General features: G+C 44.4%; 1 protein-coding gene across 1 annotated transcript; it reads left to right on the top strand.

Moving 5' to 3' along the window:
- Positions 1–13670: 13670 nt before the first annotated feature.
- On the top strand, positions 13671–17403 carry LOC140909923 (cysteinyl leukotriene receptor 2). Its single transcript, XM_078851105.1, has 2 exons — positions 13671–13686; positions 16436–17403. Exons 1-2 carry the CDS (start codon positions 13671–13673, stop codon positions 17401–17403), a joined length of 984 nt encoding a protein of 327 aa, XP_078707231.1.
- The last annotated feature ends 431 nt before the right edge of the window (positions 17404–17834 follow it).

Genomic DNA, 17834 nt, shown 5'->3' with positions numbered 1-17834 from the left:
AGCCCGCACAGTTGAGAAGCGAGTGGCAATAGCCCTGTGGAAGCTTGCAACGCCAGACAGCTATCGGTCAGTCAGGAATCAATTTGGAGTGGGCAAATCTACTGTGGGGGCTGCTGTGATGCAAGTAGCCCACGCAATCAAAGATCTGCTGATATCAAGGGTAGTGACTCTGGGAAATGTGCAGGTCATAGTGGATGGCTTTGCTGCAATGGGATTCCCTAACTGTGGTGGGGCCATAGACAGAATCCATATCCCTATCTTGGCACCGGAGCACCAAGCTGGCGAGTACATAAACCGCAAGGGGTACTTTTCAATAGTGCTGCAAGCTCTGGTGGATCACAAGGGATGTTTCACCAGATCAATGTGGGATGGCCGGGAAAGATACATGACACTCGCATCTTCAGAAACTCTGGTCTGTTTCAAAAGCTGCAGGAAGGGACTTTATTCCCAGACCAGAAAATAACCGTTGGGGATGTTGAAATGCCTGTAGTAATCATTGGGGACCCAGCCTACCTCTTAATGCCATGGCTCATGAAGCCGTACACAGGCAGCCTGGACAGTAGTCAGGAGCTGTTCAACTACAGGCTGAGCAAGTGCAGAATGGTGGTAGAATGTGCATTTGGACTTTAAAAGCACGTTGGTGCAGTTTACTGACTCGGTTAGACCTCAACAAAACCAATATTCCCACTGTTATTACTGCTTGCTGTGTGCTCCACAATATCTGTGAGAGTAACGGGGAGGCATTTATGGCGGGGTGGGAGGTTGAGGCAAATCGCCTGGCTGCTGGTTACATACAGCCAGACACCAGGGCGGTTAGAAGAGCACAGGGGACGCGGTGCGCATCAGAGAAGCTTTGAAAACCAGTTTCAGGAATGGCCAGGCTATGGTGTGAAAGTTCTGTTTGTTTCTCCTTGATGAAACCCCCCGCCCCTTGGTTCACTCTACTTCCCTCTAAGCTAACCACCCGCCCCTCATCCCTTCGATCACCGCTTGTAGAGGCAATAAAGTCACTGTTGCTTCACATTCGTGCATTCTTTATTAATTCATCACACAAATAGGGGGATAACTACCAAGGTAGCCCGGGAGGGGTGGTGGAGGAGGGAAGGACAAGGCCACACAGTACTTTAAAAGTTTAAAACGTATTGAATGCCAGCCTTCTGTTTTTTGGGCAATCCTCTGGAGTGGAGTGGCTGGGTGGCCAGAGGGCCCCCCCCGCATTCTTGGGCGTCTGGGTGAGGAGGCTATGGAACTTGGGGAGGAGGGCGGTTGGTTACACAGGGGCTGTAGCGGCGATCTGTGCTCCTGCTGGCTTTCCTGCAACTCAACCATATGCTGGAGCATATTAGTTTGATCCTCCAGCAGCCTCAGCATTGAATCCTGCCTCCTCTCATCACGCTGCCGCCACCTTTCAGTTTCAGCCCTCTCTTCAGCCCACCACCTCTCCTCCCGGTCATTTTGTGCTTTCCTACACTCTGATATTGTCTGCCTCCACGCATTCGTCTGTGCTCTGTCAGTGTGGGAGGACAGCATGAGCTCAGAGAACATTTCATCGCGAGTGCGTTTTTTTTCACCTTCTAATCTTCGCTAGCCTCTGGGAAGGAGAAGATCCTGTGATCCTCGAAACACATGCAGCTGGTGGAGAAAAAAAAAAGACACATTTTATAGAACAATGGGTACACTCTTTCACGGTAAACCTTGCTGTTAACATTACATACATAGCACATGTGCTTTCGTTACAAGGTCGCATTTTGCCTCCCCACAGCGCGTGGCTAGCCCCTCCACCCTACCCCCTCCCCGTGGCTAACAGTGGGGAACATTTCTGTTCAGCCACAGGCAAACAGCCCAGCAGGAATGGGCACCTCTGAATGTCCCCTTAAGAAAAGCACCCTATTTCAACCAGGTGACCATGAATGATATCACTCTCCTGAGGATAACACAGAGAGATAAAGAATGGATGTTGTTTGAATGCCAGCAAACATACACTGCAATGCTTTGTTCTACAATGATTCCTGAGTATATGCTACTGGCCTGGAGTGGTAAAGTGTCCTACCCTGGTGGATGGAATAAGGCTGCCCTCCCCAGAAACCTTTTGCAAAGGCTTTGGGAGTACATTCAGGAGAGCCGCGAATGCCAGGGCAAATTAATCATTAAACATGCTTGCTTTTAAATCATGTATAGTATTTTAAAAGGTACGCTCACCAGAAGTCCCTTCTCTGCCTGGCGGATCCGGGAGGCAGCCTTGGGTGGGTTCAGGGGGTACTGGCTCCAGGTCCAGGGTGAGAAACAGTTCCTGGCTGTCAGGAAAACCGGTTTCTCTGCTTGCTTGCTGTGAGCTACAACTTCATCATCATCTTCCTTGTCCCCAAAACCTGCTTTCGTGTTGCCTCCATCTCCATTGAAGGAGTGAAACAACACAGCTGGGGTAGTGGTGGCTGAACCCCCTAAAATGGCTTGCAGCTCATCATAGAAGCGGCATGTTTTGGGCTCTGACCTGGAGCGGCCGTTCACCTCTCTGGTTTTCTGGTAGGCTTGCCTCAGCTCCGTAAGTTTCACGTGGCGCTGCTTCAGGTCCCTGTTATGGCCTCTGTCCTTCATGCCATGGGAGATTTTGACAAATGTTTTGGCATTTTGAAAACTGGAACATAGTTCTGATAGCACGGATTCCTCTCCCCATACAGCGATCAGATCCCGTACCTCCCGTTCAGTCCATGCTGGAGCTCTTTTGCGATTCTGGGACTCCATCATGATTACCTCTGCTGATGAGCTCTGCATGGTCACCTGCAGCTTGTCATGCTGGCCAAACAGGAAATTGAAATTCAAAAGTTCGCGGGCCTTTTCCTGTCTACTTGGCCAGTGCATCTGAGTTGAGAGTGCTGTCCGCAGTCACAATGGAGCACTCTGGGATAGCTCCCAGAGGCCAATACCTTCTAATTGTGTCCACAGTACCCCAAATTCGACCCAGCAAGGCCGATTTCGGTGCTAATCCCCTTGTCGGAGGTGGAGTAAGGAAATAGATTTTAAGAGCCCTATAAGTCGAAAAAAAGGGCTTCGTCGTGTGGATGGGTGCAGGGTTAAATCGATTTAATGCTGCTAAATTCGACCTCAACTCTTAGTGTAGACCAGGGCTAACATACATACAAAATGGGAAATGACTGCCTAGGAAGGAGTACTGTGGAAAGGGATCTGGGGGTCATAGTGGATCACAAATATGAGTCAAGCTAAATATGAGTCAAGAGTGTAACACTGTTGCAAAAAAAGCAAACATTCTGGGATGGATTAGCAGGAGTATTGTAAGCAAGACATGAGAAGTAATTCTTCTGCTGTACTCCGCACTGATTAGGCCTCAACTGGAGTATTGTGTCTAGTTTTGGGTGCCATAATTCAGGAAAGATGTGGACAAATTGGAGAAAGTCCAGAGAAGAGCAACAAAAATGATTAAAGTTCTAAAAAACATGACCTATGAGGGAAGATTGAAAAAATTGAGTTTGTTTAGTCTGGAGAAGGGAAGACTGAGAGGGGACATGATAACAGTTTTCAAGTACATAAAAGGTCGTTACAAGGAGGAGGGAGAAAAATGGTTCTTCTTAACCTCTGAGGATATTACAAGAAGCAATGGGCTTAAGTTGTACCAAAGGAGGTTTAGGTTGGACATTAGGAAAAACTTCCTAACTGTCAGAGTGGTTAAGCACTGGAATAAATTGCTTAGGGAGGTTGTGAAATCTCCATCATTGGGGATTTTTAAGAGCAGGTTGGACAAACACCTGTCAGGGATGGTCTAGATAATACTTAGTCCTGACTTGAATGCAGGGGACTGGACTAGATGACCTCTCGAGGTCCCTCCCAGTTCTATGATTCTATATTGCTGCACATAACAAAATTCATGTGGAAGGGATGGGGATGAGGGGTTCAGAGTGTAGGAGGGGGCTCAGGGCTGGGGCAGAGTGTTTGGGTGTGGAGGGGGTGAGGGTTCTGGCTAGGCGCGGGCTCTGGGGTGGGGCTGGGATGAGCGGTTTGGGGTTCAGGCTGCCCTGGGTTACAGCAGGGAGAGAGGGGACCCCCCCAGCTTTATCTCCCCGCGGCAGCTCCAGGATTGGGGCATGCCTCTCCCTCAGCAGGTCTGGGTTGGGGGCGGGGGAGGGGCACCTCTCCCTACCGCCGCAGCCACGCAGCTTAGAGGGAACGTAGCTTATCGCTCCATTTCAACATCAGGGAGCTCAGGTCAGTCCAATTGACATGTCAGGCATTCTACCCCACATTGCGAAAACAACACTCTCAGTCCTCATGGACAATATATCTGCCATGCACTACATCAATAGACAGGGAGGGGCTCATCCTCCACCCCCGTGTCGAGAAGCAGTCCATCTATAGGAATTCTGCACTGCACACTCGATCGAGATTGAGGCCTCATACCTGCCAGGGGTGCAGAAGCAGCTCACGGGTCAGCTCAGCTGGTCCTTCTCAACTCATCATGAGTGGTCCCTATGCCTGAATATCACGATGAACATCTTCCACAGGTGGGGCTTTTCCCGCATACACCTGTTCACCACGCGGTCCAACAGGAAGTGCCAGCAGTTCTGCTCCCTGAGGGGTCACAGACCCAGCTCCATGACAGATGCCTTTCTGCTGAAGTGGTCTCATCACCTGTTCTCACCTTCCCTCCCATCCCATTAATCCATAAGGTGCTGACAAAGATCAAGATAAATACTTTAATAAAATATGTGTACTGCTTTCTCTCTCTATTAACATGTATGTAGATGTATAAAGTATGTTTCATCATTGGACAACAACCAGTGAGATTTACAGTGAGCAACTACCCACTTCCTTGTCACTAGGCAACCTTAACGGTTGTTTAGTTTTAGAATGATATATATCGGTGAACATAATTGTTGAGCAACTTTGGCTGGGAAAATAAGGAGAATGTAATAAAAAAGAGAGGGGTATGTGAGGAATGGGTAAACCAGTTTTGTTAATGTCCAGTGTGGGCTGTAAAATCAGTGTTCCAAGTAAATGCCACTTTGTGACAATGGCACAGTGAATTTGGTTCTACAAAGGGGTCTTTGTATGGGAAGGCTCGGAGGCCATGTTTCAGTTATTGGCCATTGAATAGGGGATTGTGGCTGCATAGGAGTTGTTGATATTTATGATAAAAATATTGTTAGGGATTCTTGCCTGGTCTGGTATGTTGTAAAAGGCAGCAAAGGAGGATAAGGGTGGAAAGATTGCTGTTTGACTATTGGTTTAAAGATTTATTTGGAGAACCAGACCAGCAGGATATTATCACTGTTCAGGCTGAACCTTTGAAATACGGTAAGCACAAACCACAAAACTTTGTGGGTAGGTGAATTACTGAGAATCCACGTACAAGTGTCAATATGTACAAGCATGTGAGGTTCCCACCCTGTTGCTCTAATATCCTGGAATCGACAGGCTACACTTCACTGCATACAATATATACAAGAAGCAGAGCTGGCCTACTAGTTTGCAGTGCCTACACATGCACCGCCTCTAGGAAATAGCTTAGATTTCCCGTTAGATCTCACAGATTCTGTGTATTAGTCATCTTCTTGATTTGCCGTTGTTCCTACAGCCCTAACCAGAAGTGAGGGGATAAATTCCAAACCCATTCAATGAACATAAGAAGGGGAAAACACACAATATATTGACAGGTTTCAGAGTAACAGCCGTGTTAGTCTGTATTCGCAAAAAGAACAGGAGTACTTGTGGCACCTTAGAGACTAACCGATTTATTTGAGCATAAGCTTTCGTGAGCTACAGTTCACTTCATCGGATGCATACCATGGAAACTGCAGAAGACATTATATACACAGAGACCATGAAACAATACCTCCTCCCACCCCACTTTCCTGCTGGTAATAGCTTATCTAAAGTGACCACTCTCTTTACAATGTGTATGATAATCAAGGTGGGCCATTTCCAGCACAAATCCAGGTTTTCTCACCCCCACCTTTTTATTTTTTGTTTTTGGGGGGTGGGGGTGAGAAAACCTGGATTTGTGCTGGAAATGGCCCACCTTGATTATCATACACATTGTAAAGAGAGTGGTCACTTTAGATAAGCTATTACCAGCAGGAGAGTGGGGTGGGAGGAGGTATTGTTTCATGGTCTCTGTGTATATAATGTCTTCTGCAGTTTCCATGGTATGCATCCGATGAAGTGAGCTGTAGCTCACGAAAGCTTATGCTCATATACAATATATTAAAACTCTTATTGCCCATCTTGTGAAGACAAACTTTTATCTTTACATATAGGTGACTGATCTATTTATTTATAATGCATAATAGTAACCCATGAGAACTGAGCTAATATTAACTTTGTAGGAGAAAATAACTTCTAAAACCAAACAGCAGGGAACAACTGCTTATCTACTTAATTTAATCTGAGTAAAAGCAAGGTATTATACAAACAATATGTCACAGGTGATAGTGTGAGTGTGTAACAATAATAATAAACTTGGTAAAATATCTGCCATTCAAATGTTTCATAGAAAATAGTGGTTGCAGTATTAGATAATACAATTATTTAAAATACTTAATGCAGATACAAAGGCAAGTTGACACTAAGATGTTAGGTGCCTCAGAAATAGATAGGCAGAAGAAAATTTTAAAAGGATAGGCAAGAAAAAAGATAGAATTTTAATAAAAATACCTGTCATATTGCCATGATTGCTGGTGTTACAGGCTGATATGCTTTTAATTAGTTAAACATGTTCTTTTTTATAAGGATCAGTTTTTGAGACAATGTTATTTAAACTGTGATCTAAAGCCTACTGAAGTTAATGGGAATCTTTCCATGGACTTCAATGAGCTTTAGAAGAGGGCCGTAAAGAGTGTTTGAAATATAAAAAGACAGATAGGCAATTTGTTCAGTGTTCACTCACTCACAACTTCCTGTAAAATTTTCCTTTTGGTTTGAATTTATTCTATATTTGGGCTCTTCAGAAGGTGATGAATTTTTTTTGAAAGTTTGAGGAAAATCATCTCCAACCCTTTCTGCGTTCTGCAAAGCTGAAAAAAATTGCACGTTTTCCTCTGTATATTATTATACAGCACCCCTTAGTTTAACTCAAATTAGAAACAGCCGAACTTTGAAATTTGTCATGTAAACTGGTTATTTTGGACTGCATACACAACTAAATTTAATAAACAGCTGGAAGGATAATCAAATTATGATTGATCAGCTGTTAATAATGCTTCTGAGCATGCTCAGTAGGCATCCACTAAGACTGATTTATTTCTAAGCACAGCTGAAGAAGCCACTTTCCCACGTTTGTGACAGCACAATGCATATATTCTCTCTGCCTGGCATAACAGGGCTGATGCTCACATGTGCTGCTCACACAATTTAATTGAGGGAGATTCTAAGGTTTAGCCTACACAAGCTTTTGTAGCAGTATGAGTTGTGGTTAGGAGTGTGATTTTTTTTTTAACTGAAATATTTATATTAATATATCCCCAGTGTGTGTGAAGTTATACTGGTATAAACATGCCTTATACGAGTATAACGATTCCCATTCAGGAAGGAGACTAAATTACACTGATAAAAGGCACCTTTATACTGGTATAACTGCATCCGTACTAGGGATTTACTAATATAACTATTTTGGTTGAAAAGAAAAGTCACAGAGGGGCGATTGCATCACCTTCAATAGCATGAAAGCTATTGAGGAGGTATAAAGAAAGTGGACACAGATTCACAATGTAAACTATCTAGGCAGCAGAGATATAGTGTAATGAAGACATCCTCCAAAAATGCTCATTAAAATAAAATTTGATCAAATAAAAAAAAAATCAGTTTGCTGAGTTTGTGTATTTTACAGCAGTTTTGTTGGTCAATTCCAGTGTTTTAACCACTATAGACCCAATTCACAGCTGCCCTGCACCTTGTATAGTTATTTACAAGGTAGAGTTGGTAACATTTTAACATACTTTGCACTGGTAGTATGAATAACTACACAAGAGGCCTGATACTCACTTATTCCATTCCTGCGCTTGTGGCTTTAACTCATGTTTCCATTCTCTGTATTCTGGGGTGTGGCAGATAGCCACCTCCTGGGCTGCTGCTAATTGCTGGGCTATTCAGGACTGAGATAAGAAGGCTGCATGAAAAGACAGCTGCCAGGTAGGCTGAGAACTTGTGAGGGGATTCAGAGTAACAGCCCTGTTAGTCTGTATTCGCAAGAAGAAAAGGAGGACTTGTGGCACCTTAGAGACTAACCAATTTATTTGAGCATACGCTTTCGTGAGCTGTAGCTCACTTCATCGGATGCATACTGTGGAAACTGCAGTTTCCACAGTATGCATCCGATGAAGTGAGCAGTAGCTCATGAAAGCTTATGCTCAAATAAATTGGTTAGTCTCTAAGGTGCCACAAGTCCTCCTTTTCTTCTTGTGAGGGGTGTTTCTCAGCAGCAGATTGGTAGGAAGCTGCACAAGGAGCTTGCCTTCCCCTGAGAGAGTACTGGCGGAGGTAGTCCTGGGAAAGGACGGTGGACAGGTGGAGATAGAAAGCAGCCCAGGGAAGCAGCAAGGAATTGTAAGGAGCAGGTTTTAGCTTCTTAAACACAGAATCCCTGGATTCTGCCAGAAGAGAAGGCAGGTGTGTGTTCTCCGACCCACCTGAGAAAAAGAGAGATGAAAGCCTCTCTGAGGAAAAGGGGGCAAGGACTATAAAACTTAGCTTGGGACTGATGACCTGATATAGGGTCACTGGGCTTTTGCCCTGTGGGATTATTCTTTATTACCTGAGGAGGGGTGAGTTTATAAATGACCTGTCTGGTGTGGTGAGAAGAAGCTGACTGTCACAGGGACAGACTGCTGGCTGGTGGGGAAACTGAGGTGGAGTCACTGCAACACCATGCCTGGCCATGAGAGGACACGTTGGCAGGTAAGTGACCTGTGACATGGAACCGTGAAGGAGCCTGCCCAACCCCTGAAGTGACTAGGGTTACCAGTTTTGGTTGGATGTTAGTGTTGCCAACTCTAGCTGAAGCTATTCTGGGAGATTCCCTCCCCTCTCCCCCACATGACATTATGTCATTTTCTTAAAATATCCTATTAAAATCTCCCGGATTGCTTTCAATAGTCATTGGAAGATCAGTGCTGATTCCAGGAGACTCTAGGCCAATCCTGGAGCGTTGGGAACCCTATTGGACGTATTCCTGGAGGTTTCATCACATGACATAACCTTTAATTAAAGATTAAGCTTTAATTCCTGTAGACTCTGGGACAATCCTGGACGGTTGGCAACCCTAGGAGTGACTTGGAGCAGTTTCAGAGCTGTTCCAACTTACATACTGCTTCCAAGGGGCCTTAGAAGTAGAGAATTCCTAGTTATGTCCCCAAATTCCACCCCTTACATGGAGATCTATGAACTGTGTTCACAGGGCCACTACACAGGGAGTATTCTCCAAGGGCCACTCCTGTCCACTCTAAGGCCCACTTCTGGTGCCAGAGCACTGTAACGGAGCCTTAGTAAATGAGAATCAACAACTATGCTACTAGGTAACAGAGAAGAGGGCCACAGCTAGGATTGCCAACATTGTATTTCAAATATAAGGGACTGTTTTTAGCACCCCCACCCGTCTTTCTAATATCATTAATAATAATAATAAGCAGTAAGCCCCCACATTCGCCACAGGTATTTCATGCTGCTTTTTGCAGCACTCAGCAACTCCTAATCTTGTTGTACAGGGATGAAGAAATCAGGGCTATCCCTTGTAATAAGGGACTGTTGGCAACCCTATATACAGCACTGAGATTTAAAAGGAGCCTAACAGAGTTAGGTGCTCATCTCCCATTGACATTCAATGGCAATTGGGCACCCCACTCCTTATGGCACCTTTGATAACGCCAGACTAGAACTGTAAGCCAAGCTAAGTGACGCGGTACCAGTGGCAACAGACAGGCCAGCTACATTAGCGCTCTCAGTATTGCTGACACGAGTGGAGCTCATCCCATTCTGTCAAAAGATTTGAAAACCTTCCCTAATATAGACGGGACTGAAATATCCATTTACATTTCCTGAGAACGGTTTCTAATGACTGCCAGTCTAACATTTCAGACATGTTTGATTACTGAAAGCCCATATTTAGAAATGTGAGTGGCTGGGAGTTGCTGAACCACAGAGCTTTATTCAGCACTTTGTGTGAGAGATGAGATGGAATGCAACGTGAGAACAAATCCCAGTTCCTGAACTGACAAAATATTGTTAAGAAAATAAAAGCTGTACTATTTTGCTTACTTCCTCTTTCTTGCTGTTGGTTTTGTGTAAATGTTTCTGTTTTGTTTTCACCCTCGCTAGCAAGCTGCAAGTTTTGGATAGCTAAAAGTAGAAGAAGGAAGTGTCTTACTGAATTAACTGAAAGGAACAAGAACTGAGGTAGGACAAAGTTAAATTTATATATATATATAAATATATATTACTTTAGTCCTTTCCTTAAAAGTAGATCAAGACTATTCAAAATAAGAGTAGGAGGAATTTTAGTTATCGCCTGTTTCTTGCACGAAGTTTTGTAGTTGCTAGAAAAATTAAGCATCTACTCGATTCACGTATGTTAAAGCTAGTCTAGGGTGTTTTCCTTGAGAAGGGATATCCATGTAAGATTTTGTAATTAAAAATATTTTGGAAGATGAAAGATAATGAACTACTGAGAGAGCTGACAAAGTGAATATCCTTTGCTTTGTACTAGCAGCCAACTGCAGATTTTGTCAACTGTAATCTTTTGAAGGGTGGAGTTTTTGTTTTTGTGTGTATACGCACATGTGTGGGAAGAGTGAATAAAATGTCATGCATGTCTTGACAAATGTCCAATTTAATTCTGTACAATGTTAATTACAAATGAAATATAAATGAGTAATGTTTTCGTAGTTCTGATCCTGAAAAGATACATAGTATTCCAGTGAATGGTGACTTGGTTGGCTGTTTGATGTTATTACATTGGGTTTTCTGACAATGCAATGGCTAATGCAAGTTATATAACGTTAATTAGGCTCCGTCCACACTGCGCACCTTACAACTGTGCTGACACAGCCGTGCCGTTGTAAGGTACACAGAGTAGTCGCTCTTTGTCGCCAGGACAGAGCTCTCCCACCGATGAAGCGCTGTCCACACCAGCACTTTTTGTTGTTAAAACTTTTGTCATTCAGGGGGGTGGGGTTTTTTTCACATCCCTGAGCAACGACATAGCCTAAGTACTTGGCATTACAATTCTGATAGTTCTGAGAACTCACACAAGAGCACATCCTATTCAGACAAAATATTTTTTAGCTAAACAGCAGATCATCTGTACTTCATATTTCATGTTGAGAAATTCATTTAGCAATGTGTACATTGTACTTCTGAAAAATTGAGCTCATGAGCCTACTTTGTAAGCAGCTCCCATTGACTTGAGTTGGAATTGTGGGTGCTCTGCACCTCTGAAAATCAGACCAGAAAACTTTATATTTACACATGTAATATGCATACCACCGTAACATACCCTATTCAGGAGTGTTCATTTCTATTAAAACATGGTGTGAAGTTATTTTCTATTAAGTTCAGAAGTCTTAATATTGATAGTTATTTTATTAGATGCTTTAAAATCTACTCACCTACTTGAATAGGGGCTCATGAATGGCTGAAGTCTGGGAAAGAGTTGTTTTAGTTTCTTTGCCTAATTTGTGTGTGTGGTGAGTGGGATCTGTCATTGTTCGGTGTTTTTGTTTAGACTAATTCTGGTCTCACTAACATCAGTTTAAATCAGGAATAACCACTTAAGCTAGTTGAAAATATTTTGGTTAAACATATTTTCACTAAAAAAAAAAAAAAAAAAAAAAGCAATTTAGAGAACCCTGAAATTTTGCAAAATTGTGACTATTTTATCAAAATCTTTTGACAGAAAAACTTGGTTTGTTTTTATTTTAAATTTATGGCTTCATTCAGGGTTTTCCTGCAGCCTGTAACATGTTGACTGGCTGAGAGTACACTGGTACAGTTTAGCCACTTACCCCTCATGACTGAGGGTTTGTTCACGGCTGTGTCTGCAAGCAGAGAGAGCAGACTGGTTCTCTTTGCGTCAGTGGCTTTTTGGGAGGGTTCCCCAGCACAGCAGGTTACAGGTACTCTTTTTCTCTGAGCCCTACTGCTGTATGATGGAGTAATTATTGATTGCACGTCACCCCCAGAAAGCCTGGCTGCCTTTCCCTGTCCCCCCTGTTTTGTAAGATGAAAGAGGGACTGTATGCAGCAGTTGTCTGTCCCCAGAAAGAGAGAGGATTTTTTTCTGATCCTGCTGAGCAGTCTGAGAGTTGTGTTTGTGGATCTGGGAGATGTCTGCTTGTAGTTTGCAAAGCCGTGTCTTCCATGGAGCACTTCAGGGTGTGAAAAAGAAAGCAATCTTCCAGAAGTGGTATGCAGCATGAAGAGCCGCAGGTGGTGGTAGGGGAACCAGAAAACCACACTTTGCCTGAGGCAGACAACTCTGAAGAGGACTGTTTCCATGGGGCACAGTCAACCACTCCGGGTGCAGGAAGAGGTAGTGAGGAGGAGAATGGTGCATCTCCAGTTAGTCCAGCACCACATGAGGCTAAGCCTCAACGGCAAGGCACTGGCCAGAGACCATCAACATCCTCTGAAACCTTGTTCCACTATACTGCTTCTGGAATGGATGTGGTCGATGCTGGTACTCACACTCCCAGGTGGGAGGAAAGTCACTGCCTCCATCTCTGCTGGGCATGGTTTCGATGGGAACGCTAAGGGGAAGGCGGTGCTCCCACACTGCATTTCTCTCAGCAGCAAAAGTCACCACCATCTACAATCCCCCACCCCCCTGCCCCCTGACAGCACCGGTGTCATTTGCTAACTCCTGAAAATGGAGGATGAGTCTGGGTGTGACCCAAAAGGATGGGGATATCAGGGATGGTTAAAATCCATCAAGACCAATCACGGCATGCACATGATGCAACCAGTTAGCCCAGAGCTTACAGAAAAGCAAACAACAGCAAACTCCAGAGCAGAGGCTGACTGCGACACCACCAATGTCTTCCATGACTTTGTCAGCTAAGTCCAGCAGCATCTCTCAACAGTACCTAGCGGATTGTATTCAGAGGGGGCAAAAACATGAATGCAACCACCCTGTGACTGTGAAACCTGACCACAGTGAGCAAGGATGCTGGCTGTGGACATTCTTCCTTTCTCCCATGTGGAGGGAGATGGCTTCAGACACTTTGTGGCTTCAGCTTCCCCCCTGGTGGCCGATCCCTAGCTGCACTTCCTGGCGTAAGAGGAAGTGCCAGATCTGTGTGCTGCTATGAGAAGTACAGAATGGTGTAGCCTAGGTGGGCAAGTGCAGCAGAACACTACCGTGTGGACCAGTGGTCAGACAACTTCCTACATGGCTGTTATGGCCCGCTGGGTGAGCAGCAGTAGCAGGGAGACTAGCAGCAACCGTGGCATATGTACCCTCACTCGCAGCATGCCATGCTTTTGATGTCCGGGTTTGAGAAGCAGCACACCTTCTGGAACAGTGTGCTGGATGCAGTGTGCTGTCATGGGCGGTGTGCGAACCGCTGGTTCGGGGAGGCTAGCCCCGAGCCCCACCCCTGCCACCTGAGGCCCTGCCCCTTCTGCATCCCCCAGTGCAAAGCCTCCCCCCAGCTTCTGGCTCCCTCCCCATGCTAGTACCCCCAGACCCCAAACACCGGGAGGGTAGGTGGCGTGGCTCCAGCCCGAGCCAGGGCCACGGCACAGAGGGGAAGAGCCACAGAGTGGGAAGCAGCTGGAAGAGACACTGGATGTGGAGCATAGGCAGGGCCACAGTTGGTTGTTTGGGGAGGCTCAGCCTCCCCCAGACTATGATACCCGTTGCCCATGTGTGCTGTCATAGAGGGGTGGCTAAGGCCCCCTCCAACTTCTTTGCTGTGACTGTGGCAATGAACTACGGAGTAAATTATGTGGTGTAGGATGGTGACTTCCAGCATGTCCCTTGCCTCACTTGCTGCTGCAGTCTGATAGAGGGAATTTCTGGAGGAGGGATGCAGAGTTGCAGGCATTGTCTCAGTGGCCAGTAAGCTATGTGGTCACTTCAGACAGTCCTATGAAGTGTGCCACAACCTTAAAGACCAGCAGGAGTCACTAAAACTGTCATCCCCCAGTTGGAACGCTCCCTTTTACATGCTGGAACAGCTCTACGGGCAGCCTGCAAGCATTCTGCGTCCATAAAGTTGAGGCAAGTGTAACCCACATAACCTCCTGGGTGTGGTGCTCTGTCCCCTCTGGAGGCACTGAGACCAGTTAGAGATGAATGAATCTGCTACAGTCTTAGCTAAGGGCCATGTGGCTTTTAGCTTATGCAGTAGAGGCTCATGCATTTAGCTCAGAAGTCCCAGTTTCAATCCCAACAACCGGGGTCTGTCAGTGTTACACAAGCACAGACACACACTTACCTCCATTTGTGACTGTTCCCTCAGCCTCTCCTCATAAATCATGTGTTCCAGTCCCCTAATCATTTTTGTTGCCCTCCGCTGGACGTTCTCCAATTTTTCCATATCCTTCTTGTAGTGTGGGGCCAAAAACTGGACACAGTACTCCAGATGAGGCCTCGCCAATGTTGAATAGAGGGGAACGATCACATCCCTCAATCTGCTGGCAATGCCCCTACGTATACATCCCAAAATGCCATTGGCCTTCTTGGCAACAAGGGCACACTGCTGACTCATATCCAGCTTCTCGTCCACTGTCACCACTAGGTCCTTTTCCGCAGAACTGCTGCCTAGCCATTCGGTCCCTAGTCTGCAGCAGTGCATTGGATTCTTCCGTCCTAAGTGCAGGATACTCCTCCTTCCCTTTTTTAAAGATGGGAAGGGATGGGATTAGTAGGGAAATAGCCCTTAGTGAGAAACGGTTCCAGTGAACACTGATTTTTATTTGATTGGATTATGACATATTAAAAAATCACTCTGCACATATACAATACAAATCCTAATGAGAAAATTCTATAGAACTGTGAAGTGTGCAACTATGGACAGCCACTCTGTTCACATGTGAGTGGCTGATTTCTGGCAGCTGAGCACTTAATTCTTTGGAGAAGTGAATGAGGCAAGGGTGTCATGTTCACTGTGCACACTAAGACAATGAAAAATACAGAATAAAGATATATCAGTAACAGGAAGGAGGGAAGGGAAGGAGGCATAAAATCAAGAGAAACTTTTAAAATGATTTAACATGATTTGATAGCAAAATTTCAGTTATTAAAAATACACAAGTTTTGGATACATTGCATAAAAACAAGGCTGGCCATGTTTTACTGGAATTCCTATAGCTAGAACACACACCTCTGCTCACGAGAGGGAAGAAGTGGTAAAATATAAGGGACTACATAAAAGTTAATACAGAAACTGGTTGACAAACTTCTAGTGAAATATGTTCCTGTTGGAAAATGGGATTTTGTCAATTTTCCATGGGGGAAAAATATCAACTTGAGCATAATCTTCTATCAGAAAAATCTCTGTGTAAAACACTTGGGTTTGAGCTAACCCATTATCCACTTGAGCTGATATTACACCTTCTAGGAGTTGTAGTTCTGGCTCCCTCATGTTCTGAATCATTGATAGGGACCATGGTCCCTGGCAAGACTGCATCTTCCATTATGCACCACAGTCCTTGTCCCTGTGGTTGAATCACTGCAGAGTATCCTGTGAGTCCCATGGGACTCTGTCACAGCGGGAGATTGTGGTGCATTGTGGAAGTAAGCTTCATAGCAGAGAATGGAGCCATGACAGACCTGGAATGGCAAAGCCTATTAAACACCATGGCAGTAAAGGTGAACACAGAGATTAACATCAACCCCAAACAAAATATTTTGAGATTTAAAAATAGAAATGTTTTAGAACTTTTCATGCCACAGAAAAGTTTTGATATTGACTTTTGCTTTTGTCCTGAATTTGAGTGAAATCTCCAAATATCAGAATTTCCCGTGGAATGGAAATTCCATTTTTGATCAGCTCTAGTTATTACCAATGTTGCATTTGCCAGTCTGACTCAAGATCGCCCATCCACAAAATGACCAGTGATCACTTGCTTAGTTTTCATGATCAAAGAAGAGCACAGGATCAGGTGCTGCAGCTGTAGGCCCTGCACTCACCTCCAGAAGACTGAAACTTGAAGCTTTTACTTGAAACTTTAGCTTTTATATTGCCAGGCAGTATGCACTACCCATAAACTGCAATAACAACGATACTTAGCATATATAGCACTTCACATGTTGAAGTTCAATACAAACATTAACTGATCTATATTCACTGGGGCATAGTGAATAGTTATTAATTTAACTAGCTTTTATTTTTCCACTGCTATTTACAGCTTTTAACTTTCAGTCAAATGGTTACAATGCTGAACTTGAGGGATGACATGGTATACATTTCGTAACAGCTTTTTTTATTTTCAGGAAGTCCGAAGACCTCACACTTGATTGAGTTAGTTTCAGAGATGAGACAAATTGGCAGCTTCAACAACATGTCAGACTCGGACAACAACACTGACAACTTCAAGTATGCTGTTTATCCCACAATATATCTCACAATATTTGCCTTGGGTGCCTTTGGAAATGGCCTTTCCGTATATGTTTTCCTGAAGCTTTACAGGAAAAAGATTTCAGTGAATGTTTTCATGCTGAACTTGGCTATTTCAGACCTCCTGTTTGTTTGGACTTTACCCTTCCGGGCCACCTACTACCTGATGAACTCTGTTTGGGTATTTGGGAATATATTTTGCAGGATTGTGTCTTATAGCTTGTATGTCAATATGTACTGCAGCATTTATTTTCTAACTGCGCTGAGCATTGTTCGTTTTGTGGCTATTGTTCATCCTTTCAAACATTTGAAACTAACCGCCGTCAAGTATCCTAAAATCATATGTGCGGTGATATGGGGTTTTGTGATGACAGCTAGCAGCGTGCTGCTGTTCAGTGGAAACACCAGTGCGGAGTACCCAGAAAAGTGCCTAGATCTCCAAAGAGAAAGCATTCAGAAACTGCTCACGCTGAACTATGTTGTCCTGGCAGTGGGCTTCATCCTCCCATTTTGCACAATAATTTGCTGCTATTTGCTTGTGATCAAAACTTTGCTTAAGCCCAGGGCTCCAGAAGCAAAGATAAGAGCCTCTCATAAGAAGGCAGTGTCAACGACCGTCATCACTTTATTCGTGTTTCTGATTTGTTTTCTGCCATATCACATACTAAGAACTGTCTACTTGGTGAAAAGTGATAATGACATCTTGAGCAAGTTGCTGACTAAAGGAGCAGTCATCGCTCATTGCCTCGCTGCAGTGAATAGTTGCCTAGATCCTGTAATCTATTACTTTGCTGGAGAAAACTTCAAAGAGAGACTCAAAAGTATATATAAAAGGTAGCGGATGAAGAATCAAATGGACATTCCTTATTGGGAGTATTTTCTCGTGATCAAACCCCAGGACTGGAGGTGGAAAGATCATGGGTCTTTTAATCTATGCCGCTCACTTGCCATGTGACCTGGGGTGAATCACGTAACTCTGTACCTCTATTTCCCTATCTGTAAAGTGGGGCTATTCAGAGTGGATAGTATCTCAGAACACTTTGTGAATTTTCTTCATGAACAGTTGTAAAGGGGTCCAAGATCCCACCCTGAGATCCTGCCTATTTCTCTTCCACCTAGTAAAAACCAGCCAAACAGAGGCTTTTGTCCTTAAAAAGCCCTCTACTCCAGAGGACTTCATTTATTGGTAACACAAACTGACAAAATAAACCTTTAATTTTGGGAAACAGCCTGGGTCTCTAGTTTTGTCATCTCCAAACTCCTGCTTTT

Source organism: Lepidochelys kempii, chromosome 1 (genome assembly GCF_965140285.1).
Source record: "Lepidochelys kempii isolate rLepKem1 chromosome 1, rLepKem1.hap1, whole genome shotgun sequence".
Taxonomy (NCBI): domain Eukaryota; kingdom Metazoa; phylum Chordata; order Testudines; family Cheloniidae; genus Lepidochelys; species Lepidochelys kempii.
The sequence above is the reverse complement of the archived record's forward strand: the minus strand, read 5'-3'. Positions and strand labels throughout refer to the sequence as shown.